The 20890-nt window shown below is 48.1% G+C and overlaps 1 protein-coding gene across 1 annotated transcript in view; it reads right to left on the bottom strand.

Annotated features, from left to right (window-relative positions):
* Positions 1 to 18937, bottom strand: part of IKZF3 (IKAROS family zinc finger 3) — a 41729-nt gene extending 22792 nt beyond the window's left edge. The window contains exons 1-3 of the mRNA XM_060255255.1: positions 18661 to 18937; positions 17753 to 17920; positions 11706 to 11822 (exon numbers count right to left, since the gene is read on the bottom strand). Coding sequence (XP_060111238.1) covers positions 11706 to 11822; positions 17753 to 17920; positions 18661 to 18937 — 562 coding nt within the window. The remainder of the gene's footprint in view (positions 1 to 11705; positions 11823 to 17752; positions 17921 to 18660) is intronic.
* Between the last annotated feature and the right edge of the window lie 1953 nt (positions 18938 to 20890).

The raw sequence follows: 20890 nt of genomic DNA, 5'->3' as shown, positions 1-20890 counted from the left end.
TAGTTGGAGATGCCGGGGATTGAACCTGGGACCTCCCGCTTGCCAAGCAGATGCTCTGCCACTGAGCCACCATCCCTCCTCAATGCTAACAAGTCTCTTTTGTGATTGCCCCCAAAGCTAGTTTTCAGAGGCCTACTGCCTTTGAACATGGAAGTTTCATTCAGTCGATGAAGATCCTGTGAATCAGGCAGATCATGAGAGGAAGGTCAGAAAGGGTTGCATCAATGTTTAGTTCTTGTGGCCCCTTCTTACATGCCCAGGGAAACGCTGATTGACACTTTGGGGTCAGTCAGAAATTTTTCTCCAGGCCATTTTCACAACGGATCCTGGAGGTTTCTGCCACCTTCTGGGCATGGACAGGCCCGGCGTGTGGGAGTAGGCAAACTAGGCAATTGCCTAGAGCGCCAGCTCCCAGCAGGGGCGGATGCCCCTTCCTCGCTCCTGCTGCCCCTGAGCTTCTGCCGCTCTTTCAGCTCTGAGGGATCCAAAAATGCAGCGTTTTTCAAAAGCGCCATTTCCCCCTTCCTCCTTGCCCTCCGAGGGTGGGGGGGGAAGGGAAAGGACGACTGTCCTTTCGGCTGTAAGGGACCGGAGGATCTGTCTCTGATTCCTTTAGAGTCGAAAGCGGTGTGCCCGTTGTGATGACGTCTCTGTGACGTCAACATGCTGCACGCCCGCAAAGCGCACGCGCGAAACCTTTTATGGTTTTAGGCGGGCAAGGCAGTTGGCTCCCCTCCTGGATTGCGACGACCTAGCAACAGTGATCCATGCTACGGTCACCTCGAGGTTGGACTACTGCAATGCCCTCTACATGGGGCTGCCCCTGTGCCGAACTCGGAAATTGCAGCTGGTGCAGAATGCTGCGGCCCAGCTGTTATCGGGCCTCCCGAGATGGGGGCACATTTGGCCGGGTCTTCGGACTCTGCACTGGCTTCCAGTAATGTACCGAGTTCGGTACAAGGTGCTGGTCATTACTTTTAAAGCCCTATATGGCCTGGGACCTGCCTACCTGAAGGACCGTCTCTCCCCATATGTTCCCCAGAGAGTACTGAGATCGGGAACCCAAAACCTTCTCGCCATCCCTGGGCCAAAAGAAGCCCGCCTAAAATCTACTAGGGACAGGGCCTTCTCTGTTATGGCCCCTACATGGTGGAATCAGCTGCCGGAGGAGGTGAGGGCCCTGTGGGACCTTGTTCAGTTCCGCAGGGCCTGTAAGACAACCATCCTCCGGCTAGCCTACACCTAACTGATATGAGAAACTAAATGTAGCTTTACCAGACTCCTGTTATACATACTGTTGTAATGTTTAATGTTTTTAAGGTTTTAAATGTTTTAAATGCTTATATATTTAAATGTTAGTTTAATTTTATGTTTGACTTTCTGTTGTGAGCCGCCCTGAGCCACTTCGTGGGAAGGGCGGGATATAAATCATAAATATAAATAAATGAATGAATGAATTAATTAATTAATTAATTAATTAATTAATGGAGGAGTGTGCATCGGGGATCTGCCTTAGGCGCCAGAACCCCACGTGCCAGGCCTGGGCATGGAGCAGGGGTAACTGGGGAAGTATGTGTGCGGGGGAAGTATTTGTGAATTTCCTGCATTGTGCAGAGGGTTAGACTAGATGATGATGATAGATGATGACCAAATAGATGATGGTGCGGAGTTGTTTTCTGTTGCCCCAGAAGGTTGGGAAATGGTTGCTTTTGGAAGGTAGATCGTATGGCATTATCCTGTAGGTCTCTCTGCTCTCAACCCCTTTTCCTCAGGTTCTACCCCAAAAATCTCCAGGTATTATTAAACCCAGAGATGCTAACCCTACCCATAAGGGCAAGTACTAGGGGCATGGCTCAGCGGGAAAGCATCTATTTGGCATACAGAAAGCCCCACGTTTCAATCCGTGGTGTTTTGTAGAAAAAGAGGTGCCGGAGCTCATTACCACAACTCATTTGCATATGCCCCACACCCCCTGACATCTCCGGAAGGTATATTCAATTATACCAGCTCAGCACCTACCTTAAAATGCTTCTTGAATTCTAATTGTCATCATAAAACCTTACTCCCGTCATACTTTTAAAATTCCTTTCTCCTATGTGGCCACAGTGGCATGAGGAAGATTTCCCATCTGTCTGCTTGATATCTTTTGGTCATTTTCCCATTTTTTTTATGGGGTAAAATATTAGAAAGTTTGTCAAAGCTTAGAGCTCAGCAAAATTCTCACAAGGGGGGGGGCGGCGGCGTTGAACCATGGAGCCCAGAAGTAAGTGATTGGTGGGTGGGAGTAAGAAAGAAAGAGCACAATAAAATTTAGAGGTCCCGGAGCTCCTGAGATCTCCTGCCCAAAATGAAGCCTGACTCTTCCAACTCGATGATTCTATTATTCTAACCCTACATCTAGGTCAGGGCAAAAAATACTTTGCAGCACTGGTGAGGGCAGCACCGGCCCGAGGGCGCATGGTACCCTAGGCAGACTGTTGGCCTGCCGCCCCCTCCACAGCGCTCCCCACATCTCCTCCCTGTGGTGCCACGCCCCCCCTGCACCTCCTCTTCCCTCCTTTCTCCACCTCAGGTCTATTTCAAAGCCCAGAAGGGCGATGGCACCTCCTGGGCTGCCTACAGGCGCTTCCCCTGCCGATCAGCTGATTGACGGATAAAATCATGCTAAGAACGCTCACTCTGCACCCAGGCAGGCTAGCAGCAGCACTGACGAACCGCGTCTGGAAAGGGTGCCGTTGCCGCTGACTTCTCTCCACTTCCTTTCCATCCAGGAAGCGGAGAGAAGTCAGCGGCGGCAGCAACCGTTTTGGACACGATTCGTTGGTGCTGCTGCTGGCCTGCTTGGATACTGAGTGAGCGTGCTCAGCATAGTTTTACCCACCGATCAGCTGATCGGCGGGGGGGCACCTTTAGACAGCCCAGGAGCGGCACGCAATCACCCTTCCAGGCTTTGAATAGACCTGGGGTGGGGAAGGGAGGGAGGAGGAAGTGTGTGTGGGGGGCAAACTAGGCATTTGCCTAGGGGGGATGGGAGAAATTGAATTTGGCACCCCACCCTGCTGGCACCTTATGCAGCTGCCTAGTTTGCCTAGTGGACGAGCCGGCCCTGGGGGAGGAGGTCTGTAAATGGAAGCAAGGCTAAAAATCCAAGCTGTGAGCTTAGCGGGGGGAGGTGGGTAGTGTGGAGGAGAGAATACAGCATCTCCAACTGAAGCATAATACTGAGGCCTGCAATCCCGCAACTTAACCCTTTGCTTGTTTTGGCAAAGTCGATGTTAAGCTTGCTTCAGCCCTCTCTTTGAATCAGCACTGAAATGAGTCAGAAAGGAGCAGGTTACTTAATTTGCCAACTTGCGCATTACACCACATTTTGAAACTATAGGCTGGAGGGGCCATCAAAGCGCGGCTCTCCCAAATCTCACTCCGAAAATGAGTCATGAGGGATGAGGGGAAGGGGGCGGGTTGAATCACAGCACGGCTGGTCTTTCGCTTTTAGGTCCTTCCTTTGATGGAAAGCAAAAAAGAAACCCCTTCCATCAGGGTTCATAACAAGTGCAGAATAAGGTAAGGAGGTGAAGAATTGAACATCCTGAGAATCTCAGCCTTTTTCAAAGGCATGCTGAGAATCTCAGTCGTTTTTAAAAGGAAAGTTTGCATAGGGTTGCTAATCCCCTGTTGGACGCAGGGGATCCCCTCCCCCCTGGTTTGGAGGCCCTCCTCCTGCTTCAGGATTTTCAGAAAAGGGGGGGGTGGAGGGAAATGTCTGCTGGGCACTCCATTATACCCTATGGAGACCAATTCCCATAGGGTATAATGGAGAATTGTATTGTACAAGTGTATTTATTCGACACCTCATTAAACATGTGATTTTTGAAACTCCAAAGGAAGAAGTAAGATGTGATAAAGAAGGGGGAGGGACGGTGGCTCAGTGGTAGAGCATCTGCTTGGGAAGCAGAAGGTCCCAGGTTCAATCCCTGGCATCTCCAAAAAAGGGTCCAGGCAAATAGGTGTGAAAAACCTCAGCTTGAGACCCTGGAGAGCAGGGGAGGGACGGTGACTCAGTGATAGAGCATCTGCTTGGGAAGCAGAAGGTCCCAGGTTCAATCCCTGGCATCTCCAAAAAAGGGTCCAGGCAAATAGGTGTGAAAAACCTCAGCTTGAGACCCTGGAGAGCCGCTGCCAGTCTGAGAAGCCAATACTGACTTTGATGGACCAAGGGTCTGATTCAGTATAAGGCAGCTTCATATGTTCATATGTTCAAGAATGTGATAAATAACACACCTTGTTGAAAGGAGATTTGACCTTTAAGGTTTCCCTTTTAATTTCTTCTTACAGTAGCACACCAGAAACGAAGAACCAGTAAAAGTAAACCAATAGCCTTAACGCTCAGCTCCACCAACTACTAAAAAGATCATACCAATTAATCAGCTAACATTTAGTCTCCAATTAAAGATTGCAGACTTTTTTGTTGCTGCGCTCTTACAAAATGCTCCCAACAGGGTCTTTTTTTGTAGCAGGAGCTCCTTTGCATATTAGACTGCACACCCCTGATGTAACCAATCCTCCTGGAGCTTACAGCAGGCCCTGTACTAAGAGCCCTGTAAGGAATTCTAGCAGGACCTCCTTTGCCTATTAAGCCACACACCCCTGATGTAACCAATCCTCCAAGGGATTACAGGGCTCTTCGTACAGAGCCTACTGTCAGCTCTTGGAGGATTGGCTGCATCAGGGGTGTGTGGCCCAATATGCAAAGGAGTTCTTGCTACAAAAAAAAGTCCTGCCTCCCAACATCTTCCCAGCTATCTACTGAGCTGCTGTTGTGAGTTCACAGGATGTTCAAGCGTAAAAATAAAAGGGACAGACATAGAATATTAACAACAGGGCTTTTTTTTTAAGCAGGAACGCACAGGAAAGCAGTTCCAGCTGGCTGGGCATAAGGGGGTGTGGCCTAATATGGAAATGAGTTCCTGCTGGGCTTTTTTCTACCAAAAAAAAGCCCCGATTAACAATAAGTACAGAAGCCGTGAGAGAAGCGAAAGGTTGGTTTCTGGCTAGAGTGGGATATACTAGGGGAAACTATACGCTGAAGAAGAGCCGAGGAAGGAGATGGGAAAAGCTCAACCTTTAATTCCCCACATTCGAATGGGTTATTCTGTGTTTCCTTTCCTCTGCGTAACCTCTGTCCCTCCATTCGAGCAATGCTACAGGAGACAACCCAACGTGTGACTTCTGTCACCCTCAAGCCCACAGTTTCACATTTTTCGGAGCGAGCAGGTCTGGTTGCTAAAAACCTCAAAGTGCTAAGTGAGGCCCATTGCTTCCTGTCACACCAAACGCGATGTGGTCAGCAAGGGATAGCACACGGAACAAAAAAACGCAAGTCAATGGCCCCGATAAACATCTCTGATTGAGCAGGGTGGTCACAGCTACATGCATTTCCCCCCACTTCCCAGCCATGTGGTTTTGCAAATGTCAACCTTTTTTTTTTTTTTAAATCAATCGCGAATTCCAGAGGGGTAATTCAAAGCCGCAAACGCTGATACCCCTCAAAGGAAATAAGTACAATTCAAAATTCTCACCGGTAATCAAAAAGATTAGACCAAGGTTTCCAATTCTATGAGCCTCCAAAGAAGGTATCCCTAGCCTTCATTATTTCCAAATAGAGGCAAGGCATTTAAAAGGAGTACAATCCCTCGAAATGTGATGGCCAGGTCAATTATTTTAGAGTTGCTGGCCGCCAGATGGTGACTGGACATCTGCTGCTACAGCCGAACTCCAGGAGACAGGGCAGGTTGCCAAATCCAATTCAAGAAACATCTGAGGACTTTGGGGGTGGGGCCAGGAATCATTGGGGTGGAGCCAGGAGACATTGGGATGGAGCAAGGCTGTAATAAGCATAATTGAACTCCAATGGGAGTTCTGGCCATCACATTTAAAGGGCCCGCACAACCTTTTAAATGCCTTGCCTCCGTTGGAAATAATGAAGGATAGGTGCACCTTCTTTGGGAGCTCATAGCATTGGACCCCGCGGCCCAATCTTTTTGAAACTTGGAGGGTCTTTTAAGGAGAGGAACCCTAGGACAGAGGCTGGTTGCCCTGGAGAAAACAGTTACTTTTCAAAGTGGATTCATGGGCACTCTACCCCATTGAAGCCCCTCCCCTCTCCAAACCCCGTCCTCCTCAGGCTCCACCCCCAAAATCTCTAGGTATTTCCCACCCTGGATCTGCCATTCCTGGTCATGGCCACCAAGGATGGACTGCCAATCCCCAGGTGGGGGCAAGGGATCCCCTGGTTTGGAGGCCCTCCCCCCACTTCAGGGCTATCGGAAAGTGGGGGCAGGGGAGGGAAATGTCTGCTGGGAACTCTATTATACCCTATGGAGTCTGGTTCCCGTAGGGTATAATGGAGAATCAATCAGTGGGTATCTGGGGCTCTAGGGGGGTTGTTTTTTGAGGTAGAGGCACTGAATTTTCAGGATAGCGTTTGGTGCCTCACTTCAAAACATCCCCCAAGTTTCAAAAAGAATGACCAGGGGGTCCAGTTCTATGAGCCTCAAAAGAAGGTGTCCCTATACTTCATTATTTCCAAACGGAGGGAAGGCATTTAAAAGGAGTACAATCCCTTGAAATGTGATGGCCAGAACTCCCTTCTGAGTTCAGTCGTGCTTGTCATAATCTTGCTCCCGGCTCCACCCCCAAAGTCCCCAGATATTTCTTGAGTCGGACCTGGCAACCCTAACCAAGGTGGATTTCCTCTGTCTTCCAGTAGCCAAAATCTGTACCTAAAAATCCTTATAATGAAATTTCAATTTCATTTTTTCAGTCGTGGTTACTAAATTGTAATCTGGTATTTTGTACGTGAAGTAGAGCTGCGAGGACTTTTTTTTTTTTTTGTAGAAAAAGCTCAGCCCGCCCCCACCCCCACCCCCACCATCACCATTGTTTCACAGGGCTTTTTTTGTAGAAAAAAAACCTCAGCAGGAACTCATTTCCATATTAGGCCACACCCCCTGATGCCAAGCCAGCCAGAACTGCATTCCTGCTCAAAAAAAAAAAAAAAAGCCCTGAGAACGGCCAAATCCATTTCTAATGGGGCAGTGCTTAGAGATGGGCCTCTGTTGGCTGTAATGCCATAGAGTCCACCCTCCGTAGTAGCCATTTCCTGCAGAGGAACTGATCTCTGTTGTCTGGAGATGATTTGTAACAGCAGGAGATAAAACTTTGTGCTATTGCTTCAGATCACCGTGGCTGCCCACTTTGGTCCCCCTTCCAGATGTATCAAACTGAGACTGTGGGAATCGGAGGAAACGAAATTACGGCCAACTGACCCTTATATTTGCTCTCCAGCTTCCTTAGGTCTTTATGCTTTTTGTGGCAAAATGCCCAGTTATCTATCAGACCTAACCACTCCAAGTCATCGCGGGGCATTTATGTTGGCTAGACTAAACGCGTTTCCCTCCAAAGTTTTACAAGGGAGATATCAGCGAGTCCCTTTAGCCGACAGACTTTGCTCCTGTGGAGCGAATACCCCTGACTCAATCCAGCATATACTGCTTGATTGTTCTTTTTACCATAACCTCCGCAAAGATTTATTTGGCAAGCTTTCTTTTCCCCCAGATTTGTCTATTCTGCCACCCTGTTATTATTTATTGAGTGATACTGAGGGGGTGGTTAGTGAGGCTGTGGCAAAATTTCTGGCTGACATCCTTAAATTTAATTCTGACCATGTTTGAATGCATCTGTAAGCTCGGTTTTATTTTGATTTTATCTCCAATGTTTAAATTTTTATATTCTGTGTATTTTTATCTGAATCTATTATGCCATTAAAGGTTTGGTATGGTATGGTATGGTATGGTATGGTATGGTATGGTATGGTATGGTATGGTATGGTATGATCCCCCTTCCATTGAGAATTTACATTTGAAAGATTCATGGCAGACTTCCCATCAAGACACCGAGACTCCCTTGCCTTCCTTCGTCCCCTAATCTCCCGCATAAGAAGAATTCCCAGGATGATTTCCCCTTCACAGATCTCTTCCAAGAAGTAGACCCTTGCCTTCCTTCATCCCCTAATCTCCCGCATAAGAAGAATTCCCAGGATGATTTCCCCTTCACAGATCTCTTCCAAGAAGTAGACCTTTGCCTTCCTTCATCCCCTAATCTCCCGCATAAGAAGAATTCCCAGGATGATTTCCCCTTCACAGATCTCTTCCAAGAAGTAGACCCTTGCCTTCCTTCGTCCCCTAATCTCCCGCATAAGAAGAATTCCCAGGATGATTTCCCCTTCACAGATCTCTTCCAAGATGTAGACCCTTGCCTTCCTTCGTCCCCTAATCTTCCGCATAAGAAGAATTCCCAGGATGATTTCCCCTTCACAGATCTCTTCCAAGAAGTACACCTTTGCCTTCCTTCGTCCCCTAATCTCCCGCATAAGAAGAATTCCCAGGATGATTTCCCCTTCACAGATCTCTTCCAAGAAGTAGACCCTTGCCTTCCTTCATCCCCTAATCTCCCGCATAAGAAGAATTCCCAGGATGATTTCCCCTTCACAGATCTCTTCCAAGAAGTAGACCCCGTGACTCTGAGGGCCGGCACTACTGAGTGACTCACAAAAGCTCCTCCCCTGCCGCAAATGTTGTTAGTCTTTCAGGTGCTATGGGACTCTTGCTCTTTTCTGTTGCTAAATATAAAGGTAGTCCACTGTGCAAGCACCGGTTGTTTTCGACTCTGGGGTGACGTTGCTTTCACGTTTTCACGGCAGACTTTTTTACGGGGTGGTTTGCCATCGCCTTCCCCAGTCCTCTACACTTCCCCCCCAGAAAGTCTGGGCACTCATTTGACTGACCTCGGAAGGATGGAAGGCTGAGTCAACCTGGAGCCGGCTACCTGAAACCAGCTTCCCCTGGGATCAAACTCAGGTTGTGAGCAGAGCTTAGGACTGCAGTACTGCAGCTTCACCACTCTGCAGCTTTCTTCTGTTACTTACAGACTAACACAGCTACCCATCTGGATCTATAGTAGGATATGATGCTCATGTGCAGTAATATGCCCTCTGAGATTGGCTCCAAGCTGCCGGAGTGCTGCCCCCATGCCAACAGCTTCTCTCTCTTGTGCATAAAATAAAGGGCTTTTTTTGCAGCAGGAACTCCTTTGCATATTAGGGCATCCCCTCCCCCCTGATGTAGCCAATTCTCCAAGAGCTTACAGTAGGCCCTGGAAGAAGAGCCCTGTAAGCTCTTAAGAACATAAGAGAAGCCATGTTGGATCAGGCCAATGGCCCATCCAGTCCAACACTCTGTGTCACAGAAGAACATAAGAGAAGCCATGTTGGATCAGGCCAATGGCCCATCCAGTCCAACACTCTGTGTCACAGAAGAACATAAGAGAAGCCCTGTTGGATCAGGCCAATGGCCCATCCAGTCCAACACTCTGTGTCACAGAAGAACATAAGAGAAGCCATGTTGGATCAGGCCAATGGCCCATCCAGTCCAACACTCTGTGTCACAGAAGAACATAAGAGAAGCCATGTTGGATCAGGCCAATGGCCCATTCAGTCCAACACTCTGTGTCACAGAAGAACATAAGAGAAGCCATGTTGGATCAGGCCAATGGCCCATCCAGTCCAACACTCTGTGTTACATAAGAACATAAGAGAAGCCATGTTGGATCAGGCCAATGGCCCCTCCAGTCCAACACTCTGTGTCACAGAAGAACATAAGAGAAGCCATGTTGGATCAGGCCAATGGCCCATCCAGTCCAACACTCTGTGTTACATAAGAACATAAGAGAAGCCCTGTTGGATCAGGCCAGTGGCCCATCCAGTCCAACACTCTGTGTCACAGAAGAACATAAGAGAAGCCATGTTGGATCAGGCCAATGGCCCATCCAGTCCAACACTCTGTGTCACAGAAGAACATAAGAGAAGCCATGTTGGATCAGGCCAATGGCCCATTCAGTCCAACACTCTGTGTCACAGAAGAACATAAGAGAAGCCATGTTGGATCAGGCCAATGGCCCATCCAGTCCAACACTCTGTGTTACATAAGAACATAAGAGAAGCCATGTTGGATCAGGCCAATGGCCCCTCCAGTCCAACACTCTGTGTCACAGAAGAACATAAGAGAAGCCATGTTGGATCAGGCCAATGGCCCATCCAGTCCAACACTCTGTGTTACATAAGAACATAAGAGAAGCCCTGTTGGATCAGGCCAGTGGCCCATCCAGTCCAACACTCTGTGTCACATAAGAACATAAGAGAAGCCACGTTGGATCAGGCCAATGGCCCCTCCAGTCCAACACTCTGTGTCACAGAAGAACATAAGAGAAGCCATGTTGGATCAGGCCAGTGGCCCATCCAGTCCAACACTCTGTGTTACATAAGAACATAAGAGAAGCCCTGTTGGATCAGGCCAGTGGCCCATCCAGTCCAACACTCTGTGTCACATAAGAACATAAGAGAAGCCACATTGGATCAGGCCAGTGGCCCATCCAGTCCAACACTCTGTGTCACAGAAGAACATAAGAGAAGCCATGTTGGATCAGGCCAATGGCCCATCCAGTCCAACACTCTGTGACACATAAGAGAAGCCATGTTGGATCAGGCCAACGGCCCATCCAGTCCAACACTCTGTGTCACAGAAGAACATAAGAGAAGCCATGTTGGATCAAGCCAATGGCCCATTCAGTCCAACTCTCTGTGTCAGAGAAGAACATAAGAGAAGCCATGTTGGATCAGGCCAGTGGCCCTTCCAGTCCAACACTCTGTGTTACATAAGAACATAAGAGAAGCCCTGTTGGATCAGGCCAGTGGCCCATCCAGTCCAACACTCTGTGTCACATAAGAACATAAGAGAAGCCATGTTGGATCAGGCCAGTGGCCCATCCAGTCCAACACTCTGTGTCACAGAAGAACATAAGAGAAGCCATGTTGGATCAGGCCAGTGGCCCATCCAGTCCAACACTCTGTGTCACAGAAGAACATAAGAGAAGCCATGTTGGATCAGGCCAGTGGCCCATCCAGTCCAACACTCTGTGACACATAAGAACATAAGAGAAGCCATGTTGGATCAGGCCAACGGCCCATCCAGTCCAACACTCTGTGTCACATAAGAACATAAGAGAAGCCATGTTGGATCAAGCCAATGGCCCATCCAGTCCAACACTCTGTATCACATAGTGGCCAATAATTTATATATATATATTTATATATAGATATATATACACACTGCGGCTAATAGCCACTGATGGACCTCTGCTCCATATTTTTATCCAACCCCTTCTTGAAGCTGACTATGCTTGTAGCTGCCACCACCTCCTGTGGTAGTGAATTCCACATGTTAATCACTCTTTGGGTGAAGAAGTACCTCCTTTTATCCATTCTAACCCGACTGCTCAGCAATTTCTTGTATTGTGAGAAAGGGAGAAAAGTACTTCTTTCTCTACCTTCTCCATCCCATGCATAATCTTGGTGGGTTGGCTACATCAGGGGTGTGTGGTTTAATAGACAAAGGAGTTCCTGCTACAAAAAAAAGCCCTGATAAGATGTACCCAGCATGCCCAGGATTCTTTGGTTCCCCCGGCAGCTACAAAAAGGGGACCTAATCAGGAAGACAATCCCTCTGCTCCATAGTCTTCCTGTTAGCATTTCAGTTTCCTTCTGAATTTTCTGTGTCCAGTTTAAAAACCATGACTTTTGAGGTTCTCACTAGTTTCATCAAGACCGGCATTCTGCAGGTAGGTGCGGCATCTCTCTTTATGTTCTTCCAGCGAGCTTCTTTGCTTGTAACTCCGTCCACAGAACTCACACTTGAACGGTTTCTCCACTAAAATAAACGGATAAACAAAAAGGGGCCATTATATTCCTTATAATTTCATGTCCTGCTTTCAAAATGAAGGACGTACTACTTAACATCTGAACCGCGTTCGTTCTCAGGACTACCCAACGAGGAAGCTCAACATGAAACCAAAGACTGGGGGAAATGGCAGGTGCCCAGTTGTCTAAAGCAGCAGTCCCCAACTTTTTGGGCACCAGTTTTGTGGAAGACAATTTTTCCACGGACCGATGTGTGTGTGTGTGATGGTTTCAGGATGACACAATGGTGCATTTTATTTCTATTAGTTTGGTGTAGTGGTGAAGTGCGCGGACTCTTATCTGGGAGAACTGGGTTTGATTCCCCACTCCTCCATTTGCACCTGCTGGAATGTTTTGTAGAAAAATAGGTGGTGGAACTCATCCAGGGATTGTTATGCAGCTGAACCTACTATTCAATGGGCAAGGTGGGAAGGAGGAGGGGAAACCCTCAGAAAGGTCCAGGAGCTGCGCTCCTGTGAGCTCCTACTGAATCCGAGGCCTGGCCATGGGTCAGCCATTGCTATCGCAGGGGTTGTCCTTGAAAAGGCAGCTTCTGGGAGAGCTCTCTCAGCCTCACCTACCTCACAATATGTCTGCTGTGTGTGTGTGGGGGGGGGAGATAAAGGAGATAGTAAGCCACTCTGAGACTCTGAGATTTGGAGTGGATGCTGGGATATAAATTAGGCTTCCCAAATCCCCCGCTTGGCCTGGAGACCCCCAATTTGGAGCCTCTCCCCCCGCGCGGCAAAAAAGGGAAAGCGGGAGGGGGGGAGAATGGCAGCCCTTCCCACCCAGCCCCGATCGCAGCAGCCAGAGCTCTTCCGTTTTCTCAGGCTGCTTCCTGCCCCCAGTCAGCTGGCCGGTGAAGGGAGGGGAGCCCAGCCCCGCCCCCAAAGGACCATGTGCCTTTGCAGCTCCGGAGGTGAGTGAGTTCTGCCGGCTTCCTATTCCATGCCATAAAGTGCCCAGCTGGTGTGCCTGTGTTGCTGTGAGAAGCTGGCAGCGACTCGTGAGTAGAGGCCAGTCCCCTGCATCAGATTTGCCAGAAACCGGGGCAGAAGGGGAAGGGGGGTGAAGAGGGAAACGTCTTCATTATTCCCTATGTGAAGATCGATTCTCATAGGGTATAATGGGGAATTGATTTGGAGGTTTCGGGGGCTCTGGGGGAGCTGTTTTTTGAGGTAGAGGCACCAAATTTTCAATATAGTATCTAGTGCCCCTCCCCAAAGTATCCCCCAAATTTCAAAACGATTGGACCAGGGGGTCCAATTCTATGAGCCCCAAAAGAAGGTGCCCTTATCCTTCAGTATTTCCTATGGAAGGAAGACATTTTAAAAGATGTGCTGTCCCTTTAAATGTGATGGCCAGAACTCTCTTGGAGTTCAATTATGCTTGTCACACTCTTGTTCCTGGCTTTGCCCCAATGTCTCCTGGCTCCACCCCCAAAGTCTCCTGGCTCCACCCCCAAAGTCCCCAGATATTTCTTGAATTGGACTTGGCAACCCTAATATAAATCCAATGTTGTCTTCTTCTTCTTACAGTGTAATATATCATGAAATAATTCTACAACTCACAGCCCAGTTGCTAACAGGCCACAGACTGGTACTGGTCCATGGCCTGGGGATTGGGGACCTCTGGTCTAATGAGCCCAAATATTTGTTGGTAGCAATGGAGAATTCAGAATATTCCTCCTGGTTATACCCTTTTTTCTGGGGCTGACCCACCTAATACTATTCCTCGGTGCCCCCTACAACCAGGAGTTGCATTTCATGGAGGGAGAGAATAAATTTATTGCATATGAGCCTTTACAATCCATTTGCAATCAATCTAAAATGTACAAATTCATGGAGATTAGTGGGCTGCAGTGAGGGACGGGAAGGGCAGGGAAGTTCCATTCAGTTTTTAACAAAATAATAATATTTTATTTAGGAAAGTTCCATTCAGTTGATGGAAAATTTAGTTTGGATCCAACCCAACACTTGTGCTCTGGGTATCCACCCCCTTAACCACTTCCTTTCCCCTTAACAAAAGACCTTCCCGTATTACTTTAACCTTTTTTTTTAGCACAACTTACACACAGCCGTTACCCAATGCTTGCAAGAGATCCAAATATCTGAGGTAGTAACACCATTTTCATCTGATTATTTCAATACCTTTTCCCCAAAGCTATGCTCTTTTTGTGGAGAAATTGCATTTTCCCTGCTCCTTTTGTGGAGGAATCACATTTTCCCTGCATTTGAACTGCACATTTTTATGGATGGGAAAATGCAATCTGTATCCTCCTCTCTCTTCCATTTGTGCTTCCATGGCTATCGCAAGAGCCACAGGAACTGTGCTTGCAATGATTCTGTAACGGCCTCCTTTGACAACCGTGCCCTAACCATTTTATGGGCTTGTTACCCTTTTCTCCTGTTTGAGTAGGGAATTTAAACAGCAGGAAGAGAAAGAATAAAACCCTTTTTAAAGATGGGGGTGACATTTGCTACCTTCCAGTCCTCAGGAACGGAGGCAGATACCAATGAAAGATTACATATTTTTGTCAGGAGATCCACAAGTTCAACTTTGAGTTCTTTCAGAACTCTTGGATGTATGCCATCCGGACCCGGTGACTTATTAGTTTTTAATTCGTCAATCAGTTGTAGGACCTCCTCTCTTGTCACCTCAATCTGACTCAGGTCTTTCAACACCCCTTCCAAAATTAGTGGTTCTGGAGCAGGCAAACACTTCTCATCTTCCACAGTGAAGACGGAAGAAAAAAATGCATTCAGCTTCTCAGCCATTTCCCTATCCTCCTTCAGTAATCCTTTTACCCCTTGGTCATCCAAGGGCACCACGGCCTCCCTGGCTGGTTTCCTGCTTCTAATATATTTGAAGGAATTTTTATTGTCGGTCTTTATGTTTTTTGCAATATGCTCCTCATGGTCCCTTTTTGCCTGCCTGATCACAGTCTTGCATTTGATTTGCCACAGCCTGTGTTCCCTTTTATTAATCTCACTTGGACTAGCTTTCCACCGCTTAAAGGAGTCCTTCTTACCTTTTACAGCTTCCATTACTTTGTTTGTTAACCATGCAGGCCTTTTCTTATACCTGTTTGTGCCTTTCATAACTTGTGGTATATATTTTATCTGAGCTTCTAGGATTGTAGTTTTAAATAGCCTCCAAGCTTCCCCAAGGGTTTTGACCACATTTACCTTTCCTTTCAGTTTCCTCTTCACATGCCTCCTCATCTCAGGGAATTTACCCCTTTTAAAGTTAAACGTGGTTGTGCTGGTCTTTTGGGGCAACTCCCTATTTATACAAATGGTGACATCAATAACGTTATGGTCACTGCTCCCAAGTGGTGTGATCACTTTTACATCTCTCATCAAGTCTTGGGCATTACTTAGGACCAAATCCAGGATCGCCCCACCCCTGGTAGGTTCTGAGGCCATCTGCTCCATAGCACAGTCATTGAGAGCATCAAGAAACTCAATCTCTTTCTCTCGACCAGAACACATATTGACCCAATCAATCTGTGGGTAGTTAAAATCACCTATTACAACACAGTTTTTACACTTAGCCGCTATCTTTAATGGTTCCATATTATAATTGTCCTCTATCTTTTGATTTGGTGGGCGATAACAAACTCCCATCGTTAAATTTCCTTTTGGGTCCTCTATTTCAACCCAAAGCATTTCTAGAAGGGAATCTAATTCTCTGACCTTAGTCTTATTGGACTGTATACCCTCTCTGACATGCAGAGCCACCCCACCTTCAACCCTTCCCTCCCTATCCTTCCGATATAACTTATATCCAGGAATCACCGTGTCCCACTGATTCTCCTCATTCCACCAAGTTTCTGAAACTCCCACAATGTCTATATTTTCTCCCAACACTAAACTTTCTAACTCACCAATTCTACTTCGAACACTTCTAGCATTTGCATACAAACATCTATAATTTCCCAGGCAAGCTAGGCCCGCCACCTTCCTCCTGCCGCCTCGAGACTCTGGCAGGCAGTCCATTCTGTTTGTTACCATCTCAGTGGACAACTCTGACCCATTACCCGGTAGAAAAGTAACAGCTAACCCTTCATCTCTTTGAGATGAGTCCTCCCGAACCAGAGACATTTCATCTCCTGTCGGCTTTCCCCCAAATCTTTCTCCTCTAACCACCACACCACACGTGTTCTTTCCCTCCCTGCTCTATTCTGTATGTTGAACAGCTCTTCCCCACGCCTCACCTCCTCCTTTCTCCCGCTGCTATTTAAAAGGTCAAACTGGAAAAAAGGGCATAAAGTCCTTAAAGTGGTTACTGAGGGAGACAAAAGCTGTTCCAGGGAACTAGTGTGGTGTAAATCAGCCAGCCCCTACCTGTTGGCATGGTAATCCCAGGGCTTTTTTTTTGTAGCAGCAACTCCTTTGCATATTAGGTCACACACCCCTGATGTAGCCAATCCTCCTGGAGCTGACAGTAGGCCCTGTAAGAAGAGCCCTGTAAGCTGTTGGAGGATTGGCTACACAAGAGGGGTGTGGCCTAATATGCAAAACAGTTCCTGCTACCAAAAAAGCCCTGGTGGCAACTACTTTATGAGCAACCAGCATGGTGTAAGTCAGCGAGCACCTCCTTGAGGGGGCCTGCAAATGTCAAGAAAAGAAGTAGTCCATCTGGAGGCAAATACCTGGGCAGGGTCAGCGAGTGGTAGTAGGCGAAGCAAGCGATAGCTTAGGGCACCAGCTCCCAGCAGGGGCGGGGGGCAGGTGCCCCCTCACCGCTCATGCCGTCCTTGAACCTCTTCTGCTCTTTCGGCTCTGAGGGAAAAATTACTCAGAGCTGAAAAAGCGGTGTTTCCCTTCGCCAGCATCCTCCAAGGGTGCTGGGGAACAGTGGTGTAGGGAGGGGGGGCGGGGGGGCGGATCGCCCCAGGTCTGGGGGGCCCCCGCATTGCCAAGGGGGGTCCCTCCCCTCCCCGGCAGGGCTCCGGAGTGTCGCACAGACCTTCCGGCCACAGTCCCACCTCAGGGCGGGGGAAGCGGCGTCCGACCCTCGCCTGCTCGAGGCTTCTCCTGCTGCTCCACGTGCCACGGGCAGCAGCAGGAAGCAGAAGGTGGCGGCGGGCAGCAAGAGGAGGAGGCGACGGCGTTGCGCGCCCAGTGGCCGCATCCCCGCGCTCGGCAGCAGCGCCCTGGAGCTCTCCAGCCCCCTCAACTCCCAGGCGCCGACGACTCAGCCGCTCCTGGCCCGGGCCGCGGCGGCGCGCCAGAAAGAGGAACTTCGGGCGGAAAGTTTGCAAAGTGTGCGCGAGGCAGGCTGCGGGGGCGGAGGGATGTGGGGAGGGCCGCGGGCCGCTCAGCGTCTTAAGGCAGGGAAGCCCCTCCCCTCCCCCTCCACCACACACATAGGGGGGCCCACATAAATCTTGGGCCCCAGGCCCCCAAAGCCCTAGCTACGCCCCTGCTGGGGAAGAGAACGGCCGACTGCTCTTTTGGCTCTGACGGATTGGAGGAGCTTTCCCGATATCTCAGAGCCAAAAGAGCGACGTTTCCCTTCGCTGCTGTCCTCTGAGGGTGCCGGGGAAGGGAAGAACCAACCTTCTTTCAGCTCTGAGGGAAAGGAGGAGCTTCCCCTGATCCCTCAGAGCCGAAAGTGAGCACTGAGCACCCAGCATGATGATGTCACTGTGATGTCATCACACCACACGCACAAAAACTTTTAACAGAGGGGGAGGGGAGTGCGCGTTGGGGTTCTGCCTTGGGCACCAGAACCCCACGCGCTGGGCCTGTACCTGGGTGATTATTCCTAAGCCTTTTAAAGGTTGTGAAATACAGACGATATGTAGAGAGGTTGCAGGAAGTGGATCCGCACAAGGAAGAGGCTCTGCAAAGCCTACAGGGGAAAGGAGACTTTTCTGAAGTCACTTACCAGAATGTGTCCTCAAGTGACCAGTGAGAGCATCTCTCCTTTGGCAGGCGTAGCTGCACAGGTGGCATTTGAACGGCTTCTCCCCAGTATGGAGCTTTACATGGCGGAGGAGGTTGCCCTTCTGAGTAAAGGAGGCCCCGCACTGGTTGCACTGGAAGGGGCGCTCACCTTAAAAGGACATGCGCAAGAGATAGGAGAAGGCATTTCATGGTTAGTGGGAGAGCGATAAATTCCTTCCACTCACATAGCTTCGGCCCTCTCCCCTTCCTCTAAGGCAGGGGTAGCCAAACTTGTTTTGCGTTAACCAAATTTATTAAATTTTGCAATATATTGAAATGTATTTCAAATAATAAAAAAAGGAAAAAAGGGGGGGGAAAGCAATATTTCAATCCTTATCAATACATTACACATTTTCTTTTCTTTTTTTCTCACTTCCCCCACCTCTTTTCTTTGACCTCTGTCATTATAACCTCTCTGACCCAGGGGTGGAATTCTAGCAGGAGCTCCTTTGCATATTAGGCCACCCCCCTTTCGATGTAACCAATCCTCGAAGAGCTTATGAAAAAGAGCCTTGTGAGCTCTTGGAGGATTGGCTGCATCAGGGGTGTGTGGCCTAATCTGCAAAGGAGCTCCTGCTTGAATTCTATCTCTGGACCCTGTACTAAGAGCCCTGTAAACTCCAGGAGGATTGGCTACATCAGGGGTGTGTGGCCTAATATGCAAAGGAACCCCTGCTAGAATTCTATCTCTGGACCGTGTACTAAGAGCCCTGTAAACTCTTGGAGGATTGGCTACATCAGGGGGTGTGGCCTAATCTGCAAAGGAGCTCCTGCTAAGATTCCACCCCTGCTCTGACCAAATGCTTTTGACCTTGCTTTTGCCTAGGAAAGGCCAAAAAAAGCCAATACCTGTGTGGCTTCTTTTGTGAACCATCAGAACATTGATGCTGACACAGGCCAGTCCACAGATGTCGCAGCTCATCTTTCCGCCAGCTGGCCGGATGAGATCGTATGGCCCAGAGTGTCTCTCTAGTTTAATGTTTTCGTATTCTTCATAATCTTGCTGGCAGTTATAGAGGATCCCCGGATCTTCTCGGGTTTCCATTGGCTCTGGATTCAAACTGCACTCTTCCTTTTCGGCGTATTCACCCTTGACTGGAGATGGGGGCAGGAAGAAGGAAGACATGTTAAAAAAGATAGGGGGCAGGTGAAAGCCAAGAGACAGAAGGAAAAAAGAAGGCCAAACTGTTTTGTTTTTTTAAATAAATGGCATTTAAAACCATTCTAACTTATTCTTTTCTAAGATTTATTGCTGGGGGGCTGCCTCTTCCACATTTCCTTTTTTATTATTTAGTTGACCTACCTGAAATTAACAAAAAGAGAGAAATCTATCCCAGAACAATATGGAAAAAGGGACCAATTTTGCACTAGGGCTTGTTCCGGGTGGAGAGCCCCTTTGCCCCCGGTGTTTCTCTCGGATTTCGCACAAGCAGCCCCGGAGCTGCAAGTTGGCACGCCGCTTTTCCACAGCAAGCAGAAACCGCTTGTAAGATCTCACTTGCTGCGGAAAAGCAGCGGGCCAACTCGCAGCTCCGGGGCAGCTTGTGCAAAAACCGAGAGAAGCCCCGGGAGCAAAAGGGCTCTCCACCTGGAACAAACCTAGTGCGAAATTGGTCATGGTATCCATTTCTGGATTATACTGCAACCCAGGATATATTGTTCACAAACATGACGCATCATCAATTTCTGTCCTTATAATTTGCTGTTCTTTCGTATCTTCTGAACCTCCTTCATTCGCACTCCCTTTACTTTTCTGTTTATTTCTTTTCTTCTCCTTTAAATGTTGTTTTCTTTTTTTGGGCTTGGGATGGCGCAGGATGCTGTTTTTCGAAATTAATTTTCTATCTAGTCAGTAAAGACAATAACTTGTTCTGTTCCACTTTTCTGCTGATCACATACTTAAGTCTTTACGGGAAATAGTACCATTATAAACTTTTGGATCGTTTAGACCATTGACTTCTCACCAAGCAACGTATGTTACTTATAGGTTTCCATTTCTTTTGTAAATGCTTTTATTATTTAATTAAGAAGAAGAAGAAGAAGATATTGGATTTATATCCCGCCCTCCACTCCGAAGAGTCTCAGAGCGGCTCACAATCTCCTTTCCCTTCCTCCCCCACAACAAACACCCTGTGAGGTGGGTGGGGCTGGAGAGGGCTCTCCCAGCAGCTGCCCTTTCAAGGTCAACTTCTGCCAGAGCTATGGCTGACCCAAGGCCATTCCAGCAGGTGCAAGTGGAGGAGTGGGGAATCAAACCCGGTTCTCCCAGATAAGAGTCCGCACACTTAACCACTACACCAAACTGGCTCTCCTTTGGAATAAAACCTTTGGGATATGAGGGGAAAGAGTGAGAAAAGGAGGAAAGGAAGAAAAGGGAAGGCAAAAAGAAACAGAAGAAAGGAACAGCTGAGTAGTGGATGGAGAAGGGACAACAGAGGGGCAGAGGCAACCATGTAGCCTTTTAAGGAGGGATGGAAGAAGAGTTGGTTTTATATCCTTCTCTTCACGTTGCGCAGAGTGGTAAAGCTGCAGTACTGCAGTCGGAACCCTCTGCTCACGACCTGAGTTCGATTCCAGCGGAAGCTGGGTTCAGGTAGCCGGCTCGAGGTTGACTCAGCCTTCCATCCTTCCGAGGTCGGTAAAATGAGGACCCAGCTTGCACAGGGGACCTTTCCTTTCTTTTCCTTCACTACCCGAAGGAGTCTCAGAGCGGCTTACAATTGTCTTCCCTTCGCCTTCCCACAATAGGCAAGAAGGACGGAGAGACTTCCTGAGTAAGTGGAACATGGTTTTAGGCCGGGGGTGGGTGGGAATTAAATAATGTAGATTCCTCGAATTCTTTTAGTAATCATTGTTATTTTAAATATATCTCCTTAATGTAGATTTATATAAGATAATAATGATAATTTTAATTCTGCAGAAATTTTATTCTGTTATTGTTGGTGTTACACTGATGTGTTATTGTCGGGTTACTTTGCAAGACTTTTTGGAATTGTCACTTGGATGTGTATTGCAGCTGTGATTTTGCCAGGCCCCGAATGAGTTGTTGAAAGCTGGATAAAGTGAAAGTGAAACAAGG

Source organism: Heteronotia binoei, chromosome 15 (genome assembly GCF_032191835.1).
Source record: "Heteronotia binoei isolate CCM8104 ecotype False Entrance Well chromosome 15, APGP_CSIRO_Hbin_v1, whole genome shotgun sequence".
Classification (NCBI taxonomy): Eukaryota; Metazoa; Chordata; class Lepidosauria; order Squamata; family Gekkonidae; genus Heteronotia; species Heteronotia binoei.
The sequence above is the reverse complement of the archived record's forward strand: the minus strand, read 5'-3'. Positions and strand labels throughout refer to the sequence as shown.